General features: G+C 39.8%; 1 protein-coding gene across 2 annotated transcripts in view; it reads left to right on the top strand.

Moving 5' to 3' along the window:
• Positions 1–10,113: 10,113 nt before the first annotated feature.
• Positions 10,114–17,707, top strand: part of arrdc1b (arrestin domain containing 1b) — a 47,643-nt gene continuing 40,049 nt past the window's right edge. The window contains exon 1 of one of the 2 annotated variants that reach the window (XM_084934734.1): positions 10,114–10,316. In XM_084934734.1, coding sequence (XP_084790860.1) covers positions 10,199–10,316 — 118 coding nt within the window. In that variant the 5' untranslated portion in view covers positions 10,114–10,198. The remainder of the gene's footprint in view (positions 10,317–17,707) is intronic. The other variant, XM_084934735.1, reaches the window with a different exon arrangement.

Raw genomic sequence — 17,707 nt, 5'->3', positions numbered from 1 at the left:
CTTCCCCGCCAAAGTAAACACTAAATAAAACCTTACTGCCAGTACTGTGAAATTTTGATTTATGAAAATTGAAGCAAAAAACTGCCTCCCCAGAGCCTGGGCCTAAACATTATTAATACACTGTGGGATCATCTCAGTAGTAATAAGGGGGCATTAGTCCAAGATGGCAGCCAACCAAACCGGTTTGACAACCGGTTTGACCGGTTTCGTGTGTGCGCGCATGCGTGTTCAGGTGTGCTCGGGGGCATGCTAGTTTATGTGTTCATGTTCATGCACTTCTGGCCCCTGTGTTGAATGATCCCATGTTGGGTTTGTGAATTTGACACCTTAAGGTTTTGAAGTTGGGGATACATGCTCCTGGTGAACACAAGATGTCTGATAACAGCTTGACATCTCAGTTATAAATGGAATTCAAAATGTTTTTGGAAGTATGACTAATGTATAATCTGACTTCTAAGGTACGCACGCCAAGGCCTAGAAGACAAGGGGACAGTTTACTTTGTGCTATAAAAACACACACCTTAATCTTTGATCTTCCAACTTTATCTTTCTGTTCTGGTTTTAGAGTCTCTGTTTATTGAGTCGTACTTTGGGAATCACCCTGTTGTGAGTCAAGGGTATGCTGGGAGAGAATATGGCATTATACAAGCAGAGTGTTTTGGCTGTATCTGTAGATCTAAGAAATACACCTGTTATTGGTTATTAAAAAGAGTTAGCTGTGGTGCAGGTTTAATTTATATTGTTGCATGAACTGTTAAAGAATTACAGACAGCTTTATACCGATAGTGCAGGCATTTTTTTTTTTTTACATAAGTAGAAGTATAGCTGCTAGTGTCAGAAATACTCAAGTAAAAGTTTGATAATGTATGGGCTCAGAAATGTGCTCAAAGTAAGAAAGTCAAAGTAGTAACCTAGCTGAATATTGCCCTGTAATAAAATAATATTAGTAGGTGAGACTACAAACTTAGTCTGGTGGTGAACAGGCACAAGAGGGTCAGAGGCACATTTGGCAGCCAGGGTTAGAGTTCAGAGACCCTGAGCCTGGTGGTTGGGCTAGCAACATGGTCTGGTGAAAGAGTCTAACATCCATGCATTACATGGTGTTGCGGCTAATAAAAAACAAAACAAACAAACAAACAAAAAGCCTATAAACTAACCCCCTTGTTTAGAGGTGATTGTCAGTTTGCTGGGTTTTTTAGAGACGCTGAGAGTGAGAGAGATCATGTTCTACATTACTTTAAAAGTGATTTTCAGAGCTGTTGATGTATGAAACACTGTCCATAGAAACATGGATCAACTCTGTTTATGGCATTGAGTGTTAAATTGTGACAGTTTCAATAAAGTCTGCAAAATTCTTGCATTTATACTGGGGAGCAAGGAAAAGTTAGACGTTGGTTGTAAGACAGACTGTTTCTGCTATCAAAACAGTTTGTGTTGTTAATCCTGAATGATTCTTGGTCACAACATTTTACTCCACACACATTTGGAAAATCGCATAGTTTGACAATAAATATCCCAGTAAAGACGCTTCATTTCTTAAGAAATATGCAGAGGGAGTGATCTTTATCAAAAGTAGAAGTTATATCTTTAGTTAAACCGTTGTACACAAGAGCTTTAAAAATCTATAGTGTGTGAGGTTGTGTAAGTAAGGGGTGGCTTGCCCTTCTCGCCCACGTGTGACAAACCATCTGTTGGATCATGGATTTGATGCCTCAGCATTGTGAAAGTGGGGAAACATACTCCTGGTTGACCATAAGATTTCTGCTTACAACTTAGAATCTCAGTTCTAAATGAAATTAAAAATGTTTTTGTAAGTATGGCTAATGTATACTTTGACTTCTAAGGCATTCACACACACACACACACACACACACACATGCACGCACACAAACAACATAAATACAGAGAAGAAGAGGGTGTAGTGCAGAAAAACAGTAAAAGATTCGGATATTTGAAATTCTGGTTTATTTCATGAATACAATGAAACATTTTACAGTTTACAGAGCAAAGCACACATGATAAATGGATACACATAACACAGACAGTGAGAAGTAAAAACTCATCGTCTTACCAGATGTTATATTCTGTAAACTTAAAATAAACCCCTGAAATTAGAGTTTAGTGTTTTAAGTCTTCTATTAAAAAACATGAGTCAACACTTCTTTCTCCGGTAGCATTGCTGAAGTGACACTTTAACGATGCTTAAATTCGCAGTCGTTATGATGATAAAACTTGTTCTCTCGTTAGCAGATGTCTGCACTGTCACTTGTCATGAAAATGTCCAGAGCCTGGGTTCAAGCTTCCTCTTCAATTACCACTGATCATTATTAGAGCCCGCAAAAGATTTTTCACATTATCCCCATAAACAACATGCTTTTATAGAAATCATTGTTTCACAAAGATTTAGATTCTTGTGTCACAATGTGCATGAACTTAAAATCTTTAGAGTTTCATACTTATAAAGTATAGAAAAGAATACATTTATTCCAATGTATGAAATACACTTCTTGTAAAACAAAAAAAGTTGATTCGAAATGCATTAAAAAAAATAGCTCCAGCCATCACCTTTCTCCTGTACACACACACAAACACACACACACTCGCATAGTAGCACACGCAGCATTGCACACACACACACACACACACACACACACACACACACACAGGGAGGGAGAGAGAGAGAGAGAGAGATCATTAATACAAAAGATTGCAGCAGCTTTTGGATTTTCACTCTTTGTTGGAATTAATATGAACAGCCACATAAAATTCATTCCAATTTTTTGCCTTTGCTTCAATGAAGATGTGTCTTTAAATCTACGATACCTTTCCTGTTCAGAAAGTTTGCTGACATAGTAAAGAAGTGGCTAGGGAACTCAGTAATTATGAGTAGCCACAGCTTAGGGACACTTTCTCAAATAAAGAGGATTTCATCATCTGCGGTTGGTGAAAAAGTGCCACATTAAAAACAAATCAGCAGATCCACAAAGTATGGATACAGACTCTTTTCAACTATAGAGGTAGATGTACGCTTCATGTACTTATCAACATACATTTCAAAGGCTTGCATTAGAGTGCATTGGTGCACACTTGGGCATCTTTTATTTAACATGGTTATACCACTGTGAATTTTGCTATATAAATATACTCAAGTGTCTATGATATGTTTGACATCCAGCAAAAAATTCAAAAAAATATATTTTTAAATCAGTAACTTAGCAAATGAAATGTTTTTTGGACAACAAATGAGTCACGTTTTAAAAACAGTTTGAATAATCTGCGCTGCCAGACAGACATTTATGAAGCGCTGGCTATAACACACATGTTTACCGTGTGAAAGGACCGCGGATGTCTTGGAGCAGAGAACCTCGTTGTATTGTCGCTTTTCTCTTATGCATAAGCAACGCTGGCTGGTCATAAACGCTCTGTGTGGGTAGAAAATGGTCTGCACCGGCGCTGGTCCTGACGGGAAATGGCAAGGGTCTCACGCTCTCAGGAACGCTTCATATAGGACCGGGTGCTTCCAAAACAATAGATGGGGTGCCTATAAGCCTGGGGGGGGATACACCTGCAGGGTATCACCTTGCTGTGCAAGTTTAAAACAATGAGGGTGGGGGCACGCAGTTGCTGAGATCCGGTGTAACTGGCCAAGATAGGCCTAAGGGACCGCTGTTGCTGGCTACTTCAGAAAATAGGCGAGACCTTTCTCGACTGGTACATCTGCGGGGCTTTTACCTTGTCGAGGAATTACAAAAAGAGCCGAATACCGACCACTTTAAACAATAGGTTGGGTCCCGGCCTTGCTCGACTGGTACACCTGCCGGCTTTTACCTTTTCCTAAGGAATCCCAACAATTAAATGATACCCGCGGTGGGCTTTTGTAATCCTGAACAAATTCAAACAATTAGCCAGCTGTTGAAAAGACGGAGCCGGTCTGGGCGACTGGTTTTAGAAGTATCACTGCAGCGTTTATTTTCTAAAGAGCTGAATGTTATTTGCGACCATCTGTTGTGTTAAAAACTACTCTGAAACCACGAAACCCCTTACAGAAGAAATGCCCGTTTGATCCGTTTTTAAATAAATAAAATACTTGTATCGCTGCATGGTGTGACATCCGAATCACAAAACGAGTGTGATTAAAACACGATTAGTTTGAAAAGAGCGATACTGGTTGCTTTGGGGGGAAAGGTGACATCGTGTGCAACGTGTTTTAGAAGTAGCCCAATAGCATTTATTTTCTAAAGGACTGAATGTTATTTGTGACCATTTACTGTGTTAAAAACTAGCTGGCTTTGTCTCACTCTTAGTTCAACATTCCGAAATCCCGATTTTTAAATAAAATGATCGCATCAACCCTTGAAAGAAACCCTACCAGATGCGTAAAAACTAGTTAAATTAAAACTAGTGGTTTGATTACATGAAACGCTTGTGAACAAGCTGACATTACCCATTCAGAAGAAATTCCCCCTTGTGCCGTTTTTAAAATAAAATGCATGCATGCTGCATGAGGAGACATCAGAATTATAAAATTAGTTTGATTAAGACACAATTAGTTTGAAAGAGTTATACTGCATGCTTATAGCATTTATTTTCTAAAGGACTGAATGTTATTTGTGACCATTTACTGTGTTAAAAACTAGCTGGCTTTGTCTCACTCTTAGTTCAACATTCCGAAATCCCGATTTTTAAATAAAATGATCGCATCAACCCGTGAAAGAAACCCCAGTAGATGCGTAAAAACTAGTTAAATTAAAACTAGTGGTTTGATTAAATGAAACGCTTGTGAACATGCTGACATTACCCATTCAGAAGAAATTCCCATTTGTGCCGTTTTTAAAATAAAATGCTTGCATCACTGCAAGCTGAGATATCGTCAGAATCACAAAATTAGTGTGACTAAAACACTATTACCAACACTTTTGACTAGATGTAAATAAAAAGCATCCCCTCTTTGTTAAGGTACACTGTGAACCAAAACAGCTTCCACTCCGCCCGCAAAACAAAGAATTGCTTTTAAGAACACATATGTCTGCATAACTGAATGTTGAGATACACCTAAGTGATAAAAATAGTTTAATTTAAAAATCCTATGGTTTGATTAAATTAAAACCCAGTTAAAAACACATAAACTCATATAACCCCTCTGACGCCCTGTGTGTTTCCACACATGAACTGGCATGCCCCCCCCCCCAGCACACCTGAATGCACCCGAAACCGGTCAAACCGGTTGTCAAACCGGTTTGGTTGGCCGCCATCTTGGACTAATGCCCCCTTATTACTACTCATCTCAACAGAAAATGAAACACAATGCAGCCATATTCCAACAAACAGCTTTAGAAAGTGCTTCAAGAAGCCTGGAGAGCTATTCCTGAAGACTGGTTTAAGAAATTACAAGAAATCTTGCCTAAGAGAGTTGTATTTCCATTTATGTTTGCATATGATTGAACAAATCACTGCTCCTATCTCCAATTTTCCAAGCAAAATATAAAGTAATGAGGGATGCTTCAAGACCTTTGCACAGCACTATAGTTAAGGCAATAAGTCTGATCTGTGTTAGCAGAATCACAGAAAAATATTAATCTTAAAATAATAAATAAATAAATAAATAAATAAACCAGATGTTGAAGCTTTTTGCACTTGTCCACCAGATGGAGCTATTGGAGTAATTTTCATTACCCGCATCTTATTCAGCAAAACAAAACGTGTAATTTACCCAGTCAGAGGTCAACGTGCCACGGACACTTGTTAGCTGGCTCTTTATGAAGGGATAAGAGTGGTGTGGTTTTTAAAATATTTCAGGATTTAACCACAAAATAGGGGGAACCACGATCTTTGCAGGCACATGGTGAGTGTGTTCTGACGTTACACCCACATGGATCCATCTCAGGTGATGCTGGGCGTACCTAACATATGGTGTTAACATCCTGTCATGTTACTTACAGACATGCAATCGCCTCATTTGCGGCCTGGCACCGTCAAAATGATTCACGATCCAAGCTGTTTTTGCAACATGAGTAAACAAACAAGGTGAAACTGAGAACAAGAAGAAGAAACAGTGAGATTCTTTGAACTATATTAGATGCCACCACATAACAGATTTCCATGGATACAGGCAGTAACTTGGCAACTATGGTGTTTTGTCTGTTGTCATGGGAACACTTTTCTTTTACTGAGCATAAAACCAGCCTGTGTGTATGGAGGATTAAAACAGCCAAATTTAAAAATATAAATAAATAAATACATAAGTGAATAACTCAGCAAATAATTTAATTTAGAAAATATGTATATTTCTCGAGGCATTTGAGGCATGATTCTGGCATTAAATCAGCAACTAGCAACAAGCTCAACCTAATTTTCATTCTTAAAAGTGTATTAACTGTAAGGTCAGGTTAGGTAACAGGCTTTCTATAGCTGCGACAGATCTATCACAAGACTCACACAGAGAGACAGACAACCACGAACTCTCACATCCACACTTCTGACCAATTTAAGTTCACCAATTAACCCAACAAGCATGACTGTAGAGGAAGAGGAACGATATTTTTTCTGTTGTGGTAAATGCAACACATTAAGCCTCTTGAAAAAAAACTCAGTGTGTATACAGTACAGACGGTCTTATCTGTGAGCCTTTTATACAAAAATGCGATCAAAACATTTACATCTACAGCTCTAATCACATCACTGAAGCTACACAATGAGACAGGAAGTATAGTCAGGGATGGGAAGTACCGTCTCAGTGAGAGGAAGTATGCACTGAAACAGAAAGTGTGGGGAGGGTTTTAAGGTGAATTCATGCTAATTCTCCTCTTGGGTTTTGTGCGTTTCAACTTTGTTAGAGGGAAAGAAACCAAATCAAAATTATGCAAATTTTGAGGAGTGTGTTGTCAGTGTCAGTGAACTATTTTGTTCAAATTGGATGATTTGTTTTTCTTGGGCCAAAGACTTTCCAGAAACCTTATATTTTTTCACATGTAGCCTCTATCTACTTGTTGCGTATGCCCAAAAGACTATTCACTCATATTACCGCCACACACTGATTCAGGAAGGAAGCACAAATAAGAGGGCCCCAGCAGCTTTCTTTTGTGTTGTGGTGTACTTCAGTACATGCAAAGTTCAGGAATGCAGCTCTTCTTTGGAAATTTCTCAGACACTGTGATGCAACCTCCTTTCTGGAAAGTACCATACAGACATTTTCAGCTTTCTTTCATTCATAGAGGTATTCTAGGAGTTATCTCTAGAAGATGGTTCACACAACAACAACAAATCAAATCAATTTATTTACATAGCACCTTTCACAGGATAAAAACCACAAAGTGCTTCACAGTAATGTAAAAACAGAAATACATAAAATACATCAATAATAAAACATACAGCACAAATCTAATTAAAAGCCAATCTAAATAAATGAGTCTTAAGCTGCTTTTTAAAAGAATAAATACAACCAAGGCAACGTAAAAATGGAGGGAGAGCATTCCACAACCTGGGGGCCACCGCTCTAAAAGATCTATCTCCTCTGGTCTTAAAACAAGTTCGTGGGACTACCAGCCTTTGATAAGATGATCTCAGGCTGCGAGAGGGAGCGTGGGGTTCTAAAAGATCAGAAATGTAAGCAGGGGCATCACAATTCAAAGCTTTAAAAGTCAGTACCATGATTTTAAAATGAATTCTAAAATGTACTGGAAGCCAGTGTAATGAACGTAACACTGGTGTAATGTGCTCTCTTTTTCGTGTCTTAGTTAAAAGCCTTGCAGCAGCATTCTGGACTAACTGGAGACGGTCAAGATTCCTTTTGCTCAAACAAAGATAAAGACTGTTACAATAATCTAAGCGAGATTAAATAAAAGCATGAATAACGATTTCTAACTCAGATTTAGATAGCAAAGTTCACAGTTTGGAGATGTTTCTTAGCTGAAAAAGGCAATTCCTAATTGACTGGCAAGAGTGTTGTTCTAGGGACATGGCAGAATCAAAGATCACACCTGAGGCTCGTGTGAACAGATGAGCCAAGAGAACCAAGATGCTGTTTGATTAGAGATATCTGGTTGTCGGGGGCAATAATTAATGTTTCTGACTTCTCAGAGTTCGACTGTAAATAGTTGTCCCCGAGCCACTGTTCAATGGAAGCTAAACATTTAATTAAAGAGGACAGTTTATAGACTTCCATTGGCTTAAAAGAGCAATAGAGCAGAATATCATCAGCATAGAAGTGATAAGACACCTCAGGGAACTGCCTAATTATAAGTCCTAGAGGTAACATGTACAAAAGAAAAAGAATAGGACCCAGAACTGAACCCTGCGGTACCCCACAAGTCAGATCCTTAGAATGTGACATAAACTGATTTGCAAAAACACTAAAAGATCTGTTGGAGAGGTATGACTGAAACCACTTCAAAGCCAGACCGGACACACCGACTACGTCCCGGAGCCCGTTAATCAGGATGGTATGGTCAATGGTGTCAAAGGCAGATGTCAAGTCCAACAAAACCATGACTGAGGAGGCTCCGGAGTCAGCTGACATCATAATGTCACTAGAGACTTTAAGTAATGCGGTTTCTGTTGAGTGACTTTTACGGAAACCCGACTGAAATTTGTCATAAATTTCATGTTTTTCTAAAAAAGCGGTAAGCTGATCTGCAACTACTTTTTCCAGAATTTTCAACAATAATGGGAGCTTAGAGATAGGCCTATAATTCTTAAGCTGAGTTGGATCCAAACTGCTCTTTTTTAATATCGGCTCAACAACAGCATGCTTACAGAACCTAGGGACCACACCTGTTAAAAGTGAGGCATTGCATATCTCTACAATAGAGGGGCCAATGGCAGAGAGAGCATTTTAAACAACCCAGCAGGTAGAATGTCATTTGCACAAGTGGTAATTTTCATTTTTATCCAGCAGGATAAAACACTTGCAAGTGTTGTTAAATCCCTAAAGGGCCATTCAGGGAGACAACAAAACAAAACAAAGAAAATTTAAAAACAAAGAACAAAAAACCAAAACAGATTTTTAATGTTTTGTTTGCAACATTTCCTCAGATTTTTCACCTACAAAATACTGTTTACAATAATGATACTATACTTTTATTCATTGTGGAAGTGTCAAGATTTAAAGAGAAAACACAAATCCACACTGCATCATCATTTACCTGCAAAAAACGGCATTTCTTTTAATTCTGTCACTAATTAACCAAAGGCAATATACTGATGCTTTAACACATTTTTAATTAGTAGACCTTATATAAATAAATAAATAAATAGTTTGGGAACATAAATTGGGAGGATATGGGTGAACACAGATATAAATAAGTAAACTTTAAAATAAATAAATAAAAAAATCAGATAGATTAGGGGGTTAATACCAGTGTTACATTTAATTAGGAATGATAACTCAAACAAAGACAGTGTTGGATATTCAATGGGAACTATCATGCCTCACCCAACTATCATGCCTGTAATGAATATGAATGCTTGTGGCTGTTTTGTGACATCCATTTATTCTCACCATTCTTGCCCTTGTGAATGACGCACAAGCACAACCATACTAATTAATACTATTCAAAAATAAAAAAACAACAACTTTGAGGCAAGAAAACCAGAGGAGAAACTACCTGTATGATCTGTGTCCAAGAATATTTGACCCAAAAAAGTGTTTTAAAATCCTCCAAAAGACACCAACAGCGCATGCATGGTCAAGAGGTCCAGCTCAGTGACGCGAGATAGTGGAGGTGGCCTAACAAACACATCAAGCTGCTCCAGTGACCTGATTCATGAGTTATAAATGAATTTGCTCACTGTACAATTCTTAGCAGGGGGCAATAGTCAAAACACAGTGCTGAAAACATGCTTTGTAATGCTGTAAAGTTGGGCATTTTTTTACATGGGAAATTGACTCACATTTGTAGCCTCTAGTGGCCAGTAAAGGAACTGCAGTTATTGGCACTTCACAGCCCTGAAGGTTCCTGCTTTATTGTCTATAGTTGATATTATAAATAAATAAAAAATAAGTCTGGTCAATTATTTACAATATCAAACAATCATCCTCTCTTAAACCACACATGAGCGCATCTGTTATCAAAGGTCAACGTGACGTCACAGGCGTGCGAGTGAGGAAGGTGGGGAGGAGGGAGCTCGCGGCAGCAGGTGAGAGCGCAGCATCAGAGATACGCAGAGCTGAGGAAGTAGCGGAGTAGTGAGGAGCAGAGCCATGGGAAAGCTTCAGGAATTTGATATTACTTTTACCAACAACAAGGTGGTTTACGGTCCGGGGGAGTCTATAAGCGGGACGGTGAAGATACGAACCACCGAGTCGCTGCATTTCAAAGGTAAGCTGTCCGTCAGCGAAACCCAGAAGACAGAGAGGAGCGTTTCTTCCTCCCAGCGTGCCTCTCTCAGTCTGGCTCAGGGAGGCGCGCATGTAGGCTTGGTGTACATAAACTTTTCCTCGGTGATGGTGGACGTGGGGGAGAGCAGAGCACCGCGCAGCTGTGGCTTTTCTTTCTCGCCTGTTCAAGGCACCACACTGTGCGGTCGCGTCGGACATGTATTGGGGATTTTGTGCCGCTGCTCTGGGAGTGGACCGAGCGTTTCCCACACGACACCAGCAGCCACCGCCGCTGTTGTTGTCTGTGCCAGCTCAGCTGTTTGGTACTCTCTTCAGGCCGTTTAAAGCACACATCCTGCTTGTTTCAACATGTTGCTTCCTTGTATTGTTTTGTTTTTGAAGAACCCTCGAATTTGACAGAAATATCCCCCCCCCCCCAAAAGAAAAAAAAAGCAGAACATGAGGTGTTAGTCATCTGGGAGCATTTTCAGTATACAAGCGTCAAATAGAAACGATTTGGAAATGTTTATTAATTTAGACAAACTTGAAGAAACTGTTAATAATGGGAATAAAGTGGGCTAAGTGGGAAGCAGCTCCTGGACGTTCCATGGAAAGACACAAAGAATCCATTGTGTGTAAAGAGATCCTCGAGGGTAATCTTCCCCGATAAGGAAGGGCAGTCATCATCTTGACTGAAAGCTCTTCTTACAGTGGGTGTTCCTGCACAGTGGTATGTTAATTGACAGGGACAGTAAATAAAGGTGAGACTCTGGGGATATGTCCCCTTGCATCTTGTATTTTACAAAGTTTAAATAGCCTGCAGTGCAGTTTATCCACTGATCTACACTGGTTTGATGTGCGGAGCCTCGCGTGTCTGCAGGCTAGAACTCGGAAAGTCACACCAAAACAAGGAGGGAGGGCAAATAGCACTACAGGCCGAACATTTGAATTGCAAATAGCAAAAATTCATAAGTTTATCCATCGCTATGATCAGTATAATCTCGATTATTCATTAACTCCACAAACATAATGCAGCTGCTTAACCTAAATATTATTCAAATTAATATTACTTGTAAAAGATGGGGAGAGATGGAGGAAGTGAGAAAACCATGGTTTTCTGGCAGGGAGTTGAGCCTTGGTGAGGTGGCCCTTTTTTTTTTTTTTTAATTTTGACTGGAAAGTCTGTCTAGCAAGGGTAACCTGATCTCCCCTCACCATGGGACGCCTTTAGGTGCAAAGAGTGCATCGGTCCCGGTTTCCTTTGCACAGCATCCACGAGGACAGCACAGGAAAGGCAAAAGTGCATCGGGTATGAGATCCTAGACAAATCCAGTGAAATGAAATTGAAATCAATTTAAATTCTTGTAAAGTTATTTGGCCACATTTTCTACATGTTGTGCACCTTCTTCTTCTTTTGGCTGCTCCACCTGCCTCCACCTCACCCTACTCCTTGCATCCTCTGTCACACTATCCCTCTGCATGTTTTCCTTCACTACATCCCTGCATCTTCTCTGTGGTCTTTCCCTTTTCTTCCTGCCTGGCAGCTCCATATTCATCATCCTTTGTTGATGAATATTACTCCTCCCCACATGTCTACGCTATCCCAGCCTTACCTCTGCTCAGCCTGAGCAGTCGCTCTGATGTAGTCATTTCTAATCCTTTCCCTTCTGCTCACTCCCAGTGAAAATCTTAGCATCTTCAACTGCCACCTCCAGGTCAGCCTCCTGTCTTTCTGTTCATTCCACAGTCACCCCTCACACCTGACATAGTGAGATTAATTTGCCATAATGCACAGAATGACCTCAAGCAGATGGGTTTGCAGCAGAGGTCAAAAGCTCCCGTTGAGCTTTGTTACACTGTAAGGTGTAACAGCGGCAGCTCATCTCTATCTGACACCGGCTGTCGTTCCCCAAATTAAACCCTGCTCTGCTGGCTGGATGTAGGCTGTCCTTGAAGCATGCAGACAGTAGGAGAGTTTCTCCGAGGCAAGCGAAAAGCTCAATAAGAGTCCTCGGTGCTAAGAAGAGCATGCAGACAGGTGTTTGATCTGGTGGTCTGTCAATCCGGTTTCATCTCCCTGTAGTTTTCTTAGCAAAGTGCGAGACCACAGTGTGCTTTCAGTTATCTGCACTCAGAAAAATGCATTTACTTTTTCCGGCATCTTCATTTTCATTTTTTTCACTGCAAAATAAAAAAATGTGCACCATCTGCTGTGACCAGATGAAGTTTAAATATCTGTTTGTAGCATGGGATGTTTCAGGAGCTTTTTTTTTATTATCTGTAAACACTAAGAATTACTTAAGCCCCTTAAACTGGCTCCTCCACTGATCTCTTAGCAAAAGTGCTCCAGCTGAGAAGACTCTCTTCTCCATCTTGGGCTTTCAGCGAGCACTGCTAATGACTGTAAATGCTGAGTCTGCATTATGTGTCCAGTGACATCATGCCCTCTCGATAGAGCCTGCTAATGATTGCATCAGTCAGATGACTTGAATTAAGCCGAAGTGTGTGGTTTGTTTGGGGGTGACAATTTCCTGTTTTGGGTATCGTTCCCGGGGAGAGAATAGAACTGAGCCATTTGGCTTCATTACTGTAAATCTTGTGTCGTCTGGTCGCTCAGATTCTGTTCTCTGTTTAATCCATTATCTGCACTTATCTGATTAAGGATGTCTGATGTGGATGATAGTTTCCCCCATTTCCACATGCGTTACATGTAATTGCAGTAATGGTGCAGATTAAGATTGGGTTTACTCCTGGGGCCCTTTCTTCTGACAGTTTCACCCAAATAAAAATATACACAAGGACCCAAACAAGAAAACAGCAAACCTTTTTTACTTGAAAAGTTTTTATCCTCATTGCTAAACTAAGCAAGTGAGTCAAATATTTGGTCTCTGTTGTTTGTGTACTAATGCGGCAGTTGAAAACACTATGATATTGCTTCTCTTCAGTCATCTGTTGATTTTCTCTTCACTTCAGTGCTCATGACCACTGCTGTTTCCTGCCTCAAACATCAACAACGCCCATTCAAGGAAGAATCCTTCCTGAGAAATTTTGCACTAGAAAAACAGCAGGCTTGTTTGTCAGAGCTGGATTGTGTGGCCTGTATTTATGCTGTGTGAATTATATAAATAAAGTTTTGATTTTATGTTTTCTGGGCCAATAAACTGCTCATACTATCCATTACATACATCCAGTAGATGCTGGCACTGTATGACCCTTGTGAGCCATTTGTAAGACTTAAATTGAAATTGCACTGTGAATCTGGTGTGTACTGTTACCAAGCAGTGATGTGAAATAACCCTGAGGGGTAATAATAGACAAATACAAGCTTTCTAGAGTGCTGGATATTGCTGAGGCCAAATTCTTAGCCTCACTCAATTATTGATGATGGAAACCATTAGACAGTGTTTCTATTGATTAGGATGCTCAGGTAGACAGTTGTAATAGCAGAATCATGAATGTGTGGATGGAAATGCATGAAATAGCCGCTTGTACACATTATTTACACATAATGTTGAACTTAACACTCCTGCCCAGTTGAAACCTACCTATTGAATTTGAAAGGGTATGAAGCTACCACATGAATGCATTTGAGTTTTGCAGATAAAGGAAATATGAGATAGAATTTGTCATACTGATTGTTATTTCACTAAAATTTAGCTTTGATCATTGTTTAGTTGTTGATGATTTATTTAAAAACGGTGGGGTCTAATGCATTAAGGAACACGATGGCATCACAACCAAAATTATTGCGACTGTGCGCAGTGAACTTGAGGTGTCATCGTGGTTATTTTGAAAACAGGGACCCGGTTTGTGACTACTCACAGTCAGCTGCCATCTTCAAAATGACTTTGCTGCTTTAAGACAGTATTAAAACTGAGTCAGTGGGACGTCAGAGTCCATCTAGAACCTCAAGGATTTGAAACAGAAATTGAGCAACCTTGGTTCATACAGGGATATGACCAAAGTTCAGCCAGGTGGCAGCCAGAGGAGTTGAGTCCCCTATTGCTACATTGAATGAGACTACATTTTCTTGCAGACCTTCATCAATCTGCCCGAGTGTGACTGCAGTTAGTTCGAGTCAGACCGCGATTGTTTTGAGGCTCCCATCTCAGAAGTTGAGGGTGTTGTATGCCTCACCCTTGGGTGACCATCTCCAGCTGCTGAAGTGGAACATGCTAGAGAAAGTTAAAAAACCACCGACCTACATCCCCAATAATCATGTTATGATGCTGATTGCAGACATTTAAGTGTCATTTAAATGTCACAGTGATCACGCAGGGCATAGATTCTCTCTTTGTGTATTAGCCAATGGAAGAGTGATGGCAGCTCAAAGCCAGCAACCCACCACTACTTTTGTCATGTACTTCTGAAAGGAGACTGGGAAAGAGACCTTTATCTTTAGACCATCATGTCACGTTGGCTCAAGCTGTGAGACATGTTTGGGCTTTTAGGATTGGTCGAAAGGCCAGTGCTGCTTCTAATTATCTCCCCATTACTGGAAGACCTGGGAACAGGGTGGTGTTAGTCCATATTGTTCTGATGGGAAAATACCTACAGCTGTCAGGTCTCATTTCCTTCCCAGGCTAATTCCAAGGTCACTGTTTTTTTTGGACAGGATTGACCTTGGCTTCTGTAAAGCAGGGCCTGGGATATTAAAGGAAAGGGACAGTCTTTGTTGTTTGAAGTAAAGCCTGGTTTCTGAATGACCGGATCTCATTTTATAAAGCCTGTTGAAAATTGTCAAGTTACTTTTTAGCTAAGTATTTACAACAGCACACGTTCACAATTGCTGGTGCGATTGTTGTATGATATTTATTTATGTATTTATTTAATCTTGTATTTCAAACTAAAGTACACTGTATATTCTTTTGTTGAGTCTGAGAACAGAGAGTAAGTTATAGATCTTGGCAGCATTGTTTATGAAATGTTGCTGTATTTCATAGCTTGCATGTACATCTTATCTCGTGTGGGACTCAATCAAACACTGGAAAATAAAATGTAAAGTTGCATGACAGCAAGAATGAACAGAAACTGTGAATCAGGAAGTTAGTCATTTCACAGAAGTCACCGTATCTTGAGAGCAATCAGATGTAAAATTGTGTCGTTCTTTTGTTTCTCAGATGACATTAGTGGATGTTAGCTTAGCTTCCAACAAAGCAGGAGAGCAAACATTCACTGTAACCCAACCATCATCTGCGGTAATACAAACCATTGGCTTTGTGTAAACAAAGCACGCCACATGGACGGCCCACAAGAACACACACAAGCACACGCACACTCATGTTTTATCCTGTTTGTAAGAACTGTGGTTTTGTTGATCACATGGTGACTTTTTTTTGTTTGCAATTTCTGCTGCTTTTTTGCACAGCCAGCAAATGTTCCACTCCTTCACTCATTCGATCTCACACTTAGATGATTAATTCTGCTTTTTTTTTCTGGCATTGCTTTCGGTTTTACAGCCATGTTTGTTCCATCCTGGGCGTGTCGTCACTTGTACATAGAGCATCAAACCGTTTGGCTGTGAATTTATTAAGAAAATTTAAGGGAAAGAAAAGCCATGGGGCGTGAAGGAGTCACAGAGTCTTCAGTGGGTTTTTGATTTCAGTGAAAGATCAGGTGACGCAGGTAAACTCTTATATCTTAAACTCCATGCAATAAAAGGCACTATGAATTTTTCACTATATCAATTTTTATACATTTTGTAGTGTTTAGTTAGTGGCAAGGCTTTTCTCATTTCTCTAATTTGGGTTTCTCCTCCTGCCTGGGACCCAGACGTCAGTCTCAGTATATCTGCTTCAATTCCAAAAATGCATCAGACTACAGTGACTCCATCAGGCTCCATCAAGAAAACAAAGCGGTAATTACAATACTTCCTCAGCAGTCTGCATAATAACACCAGTCTACCTGCACCTGTGTGAGTGACTCAGTCTGGTTTACTGGATTGGAAGAGAAGTAGCAGCAGAAGAAAGGTGAAAGCTTTTAGCGAGCATCTTGCTTTATAGGGCTGTGCGATATGACCAAAATCTCATATCCCGATATTAAGACATCTATCGTCCGATAACGATTTAAATCACAAAAATGTAACATATTCTGTGAATCTCGGGCAGCTCGACTTGCGTGAAGTGTTTCCAGCTGGCCGTCGTGTACCTGGAGTCGAGTGTTTTAACTGATGCATGAAACTACACATTTTTAGACATAGGTTGTAACGGCCGGCGTTTTCTTTGTGAGTATTTATTACACGGCGTGCTGCGGGGAAAAGCCTGTTCTAACGTTTGAGTCTAAGGTTTATTTTTTTAGCACCTGGCGGCTCTTTTTTGCTTCTCATCTGTAAATACTCTGCATCTTTCACGTGATTCAGTTTATTTTGAAAAGTCTCAACAGGATCTTGAGCTTTATTGTGAAAGGTTTATGTGGAAAATAAACAAGCAGACACGCGGTGGTTTTACCATTGTTGTTGCTAACGACAACGCATAAAAACAAGCGCTTGTCCGTCCGTAGTGTGGTTATATTAAATATAAGAGAAAGAGAGAACTTTAAGAAATTAATATAGCCACTACAGTGACCATCAAAATAATGAAAAAATATTGCCCTAAACAGTTCATTTTGCGACACCACGAAACAAACGATAGACGTTTTTATATCGTCATCCGATATATATCGTTATATCGAACAGCCCTATTGCTTTAGCAGAGTAGTCTCTGAAAAATGAAAGGGCTGAGTGAAATTCAGAGTGAGTCTGTAACCCTAACCATGCTGGCACTGGATTAGTTATGATTTTATGTGCAATTTTAATGCAGTTAACTTATTATTTTTAAATATGACAGCTATCGTCAGCGCTGGTACATAATGACACCCGTGACTCGGCCTGAGTCTTCTGACTTGCCTCATGTTGATGCCTCTACTCTAAGAGAACAGTCTGAAAAGGTATTATTGTTTCTCAGGGCGTGTGGATTTGTTAGAATCTGAACCAGAATAGTTGTTTTTTGCAAATTATGGAATTTTTTTGTTGGTTTGTTTGTTTTCATTTTGCTGTTCACTGTTGTGGCCCTCAAATTATGGAATAAGCAGCCCCTCCATATTAGGTTGGCACCAACACTTGAGATTTTTTTCAATCATTTTTAAAAACACCTTTTTTCCAAGGCATTTTAGGAGTAGTACCAGAGTTAGCTGGTAGTCATTATTATTTATTTATTTTATTGTTATTTAACTTTCTTTGTCTGTTTAATGTATAGTTTGTAACTTTTATCACAATTTTTACTGGAAAGTACTTTGGTCAACCGTGTTGTTTTTAAAGTGCACAGTAATTAAAGTTGGATTGGATTCATTGGTTGCAGCGGTTGTACGTTTTCTCGAGTTCAAGCCAAGTGTTGAGGATGACAGATTGCTCGTTGT

Source organism: Perissodus microlepis, chromosome 7 (genome assembly GCF_051167445.1).
Source record: "Perissodus microlepis isolate ML-2025 ecotype Zambia chromosome 7, ASM5116744v1, whole genome shotgun sequence".
In the NCBI taxonomy this organism is placed as follows: Eukaryota; Metazoa; Chordata; class Actinopteri; order Cichliformes; family Cichlidae; genus Perissodus; species Perissodus microlepis.
This window is presented reverse-complemented; position numbering and strand designations above follow the sequence as displayed.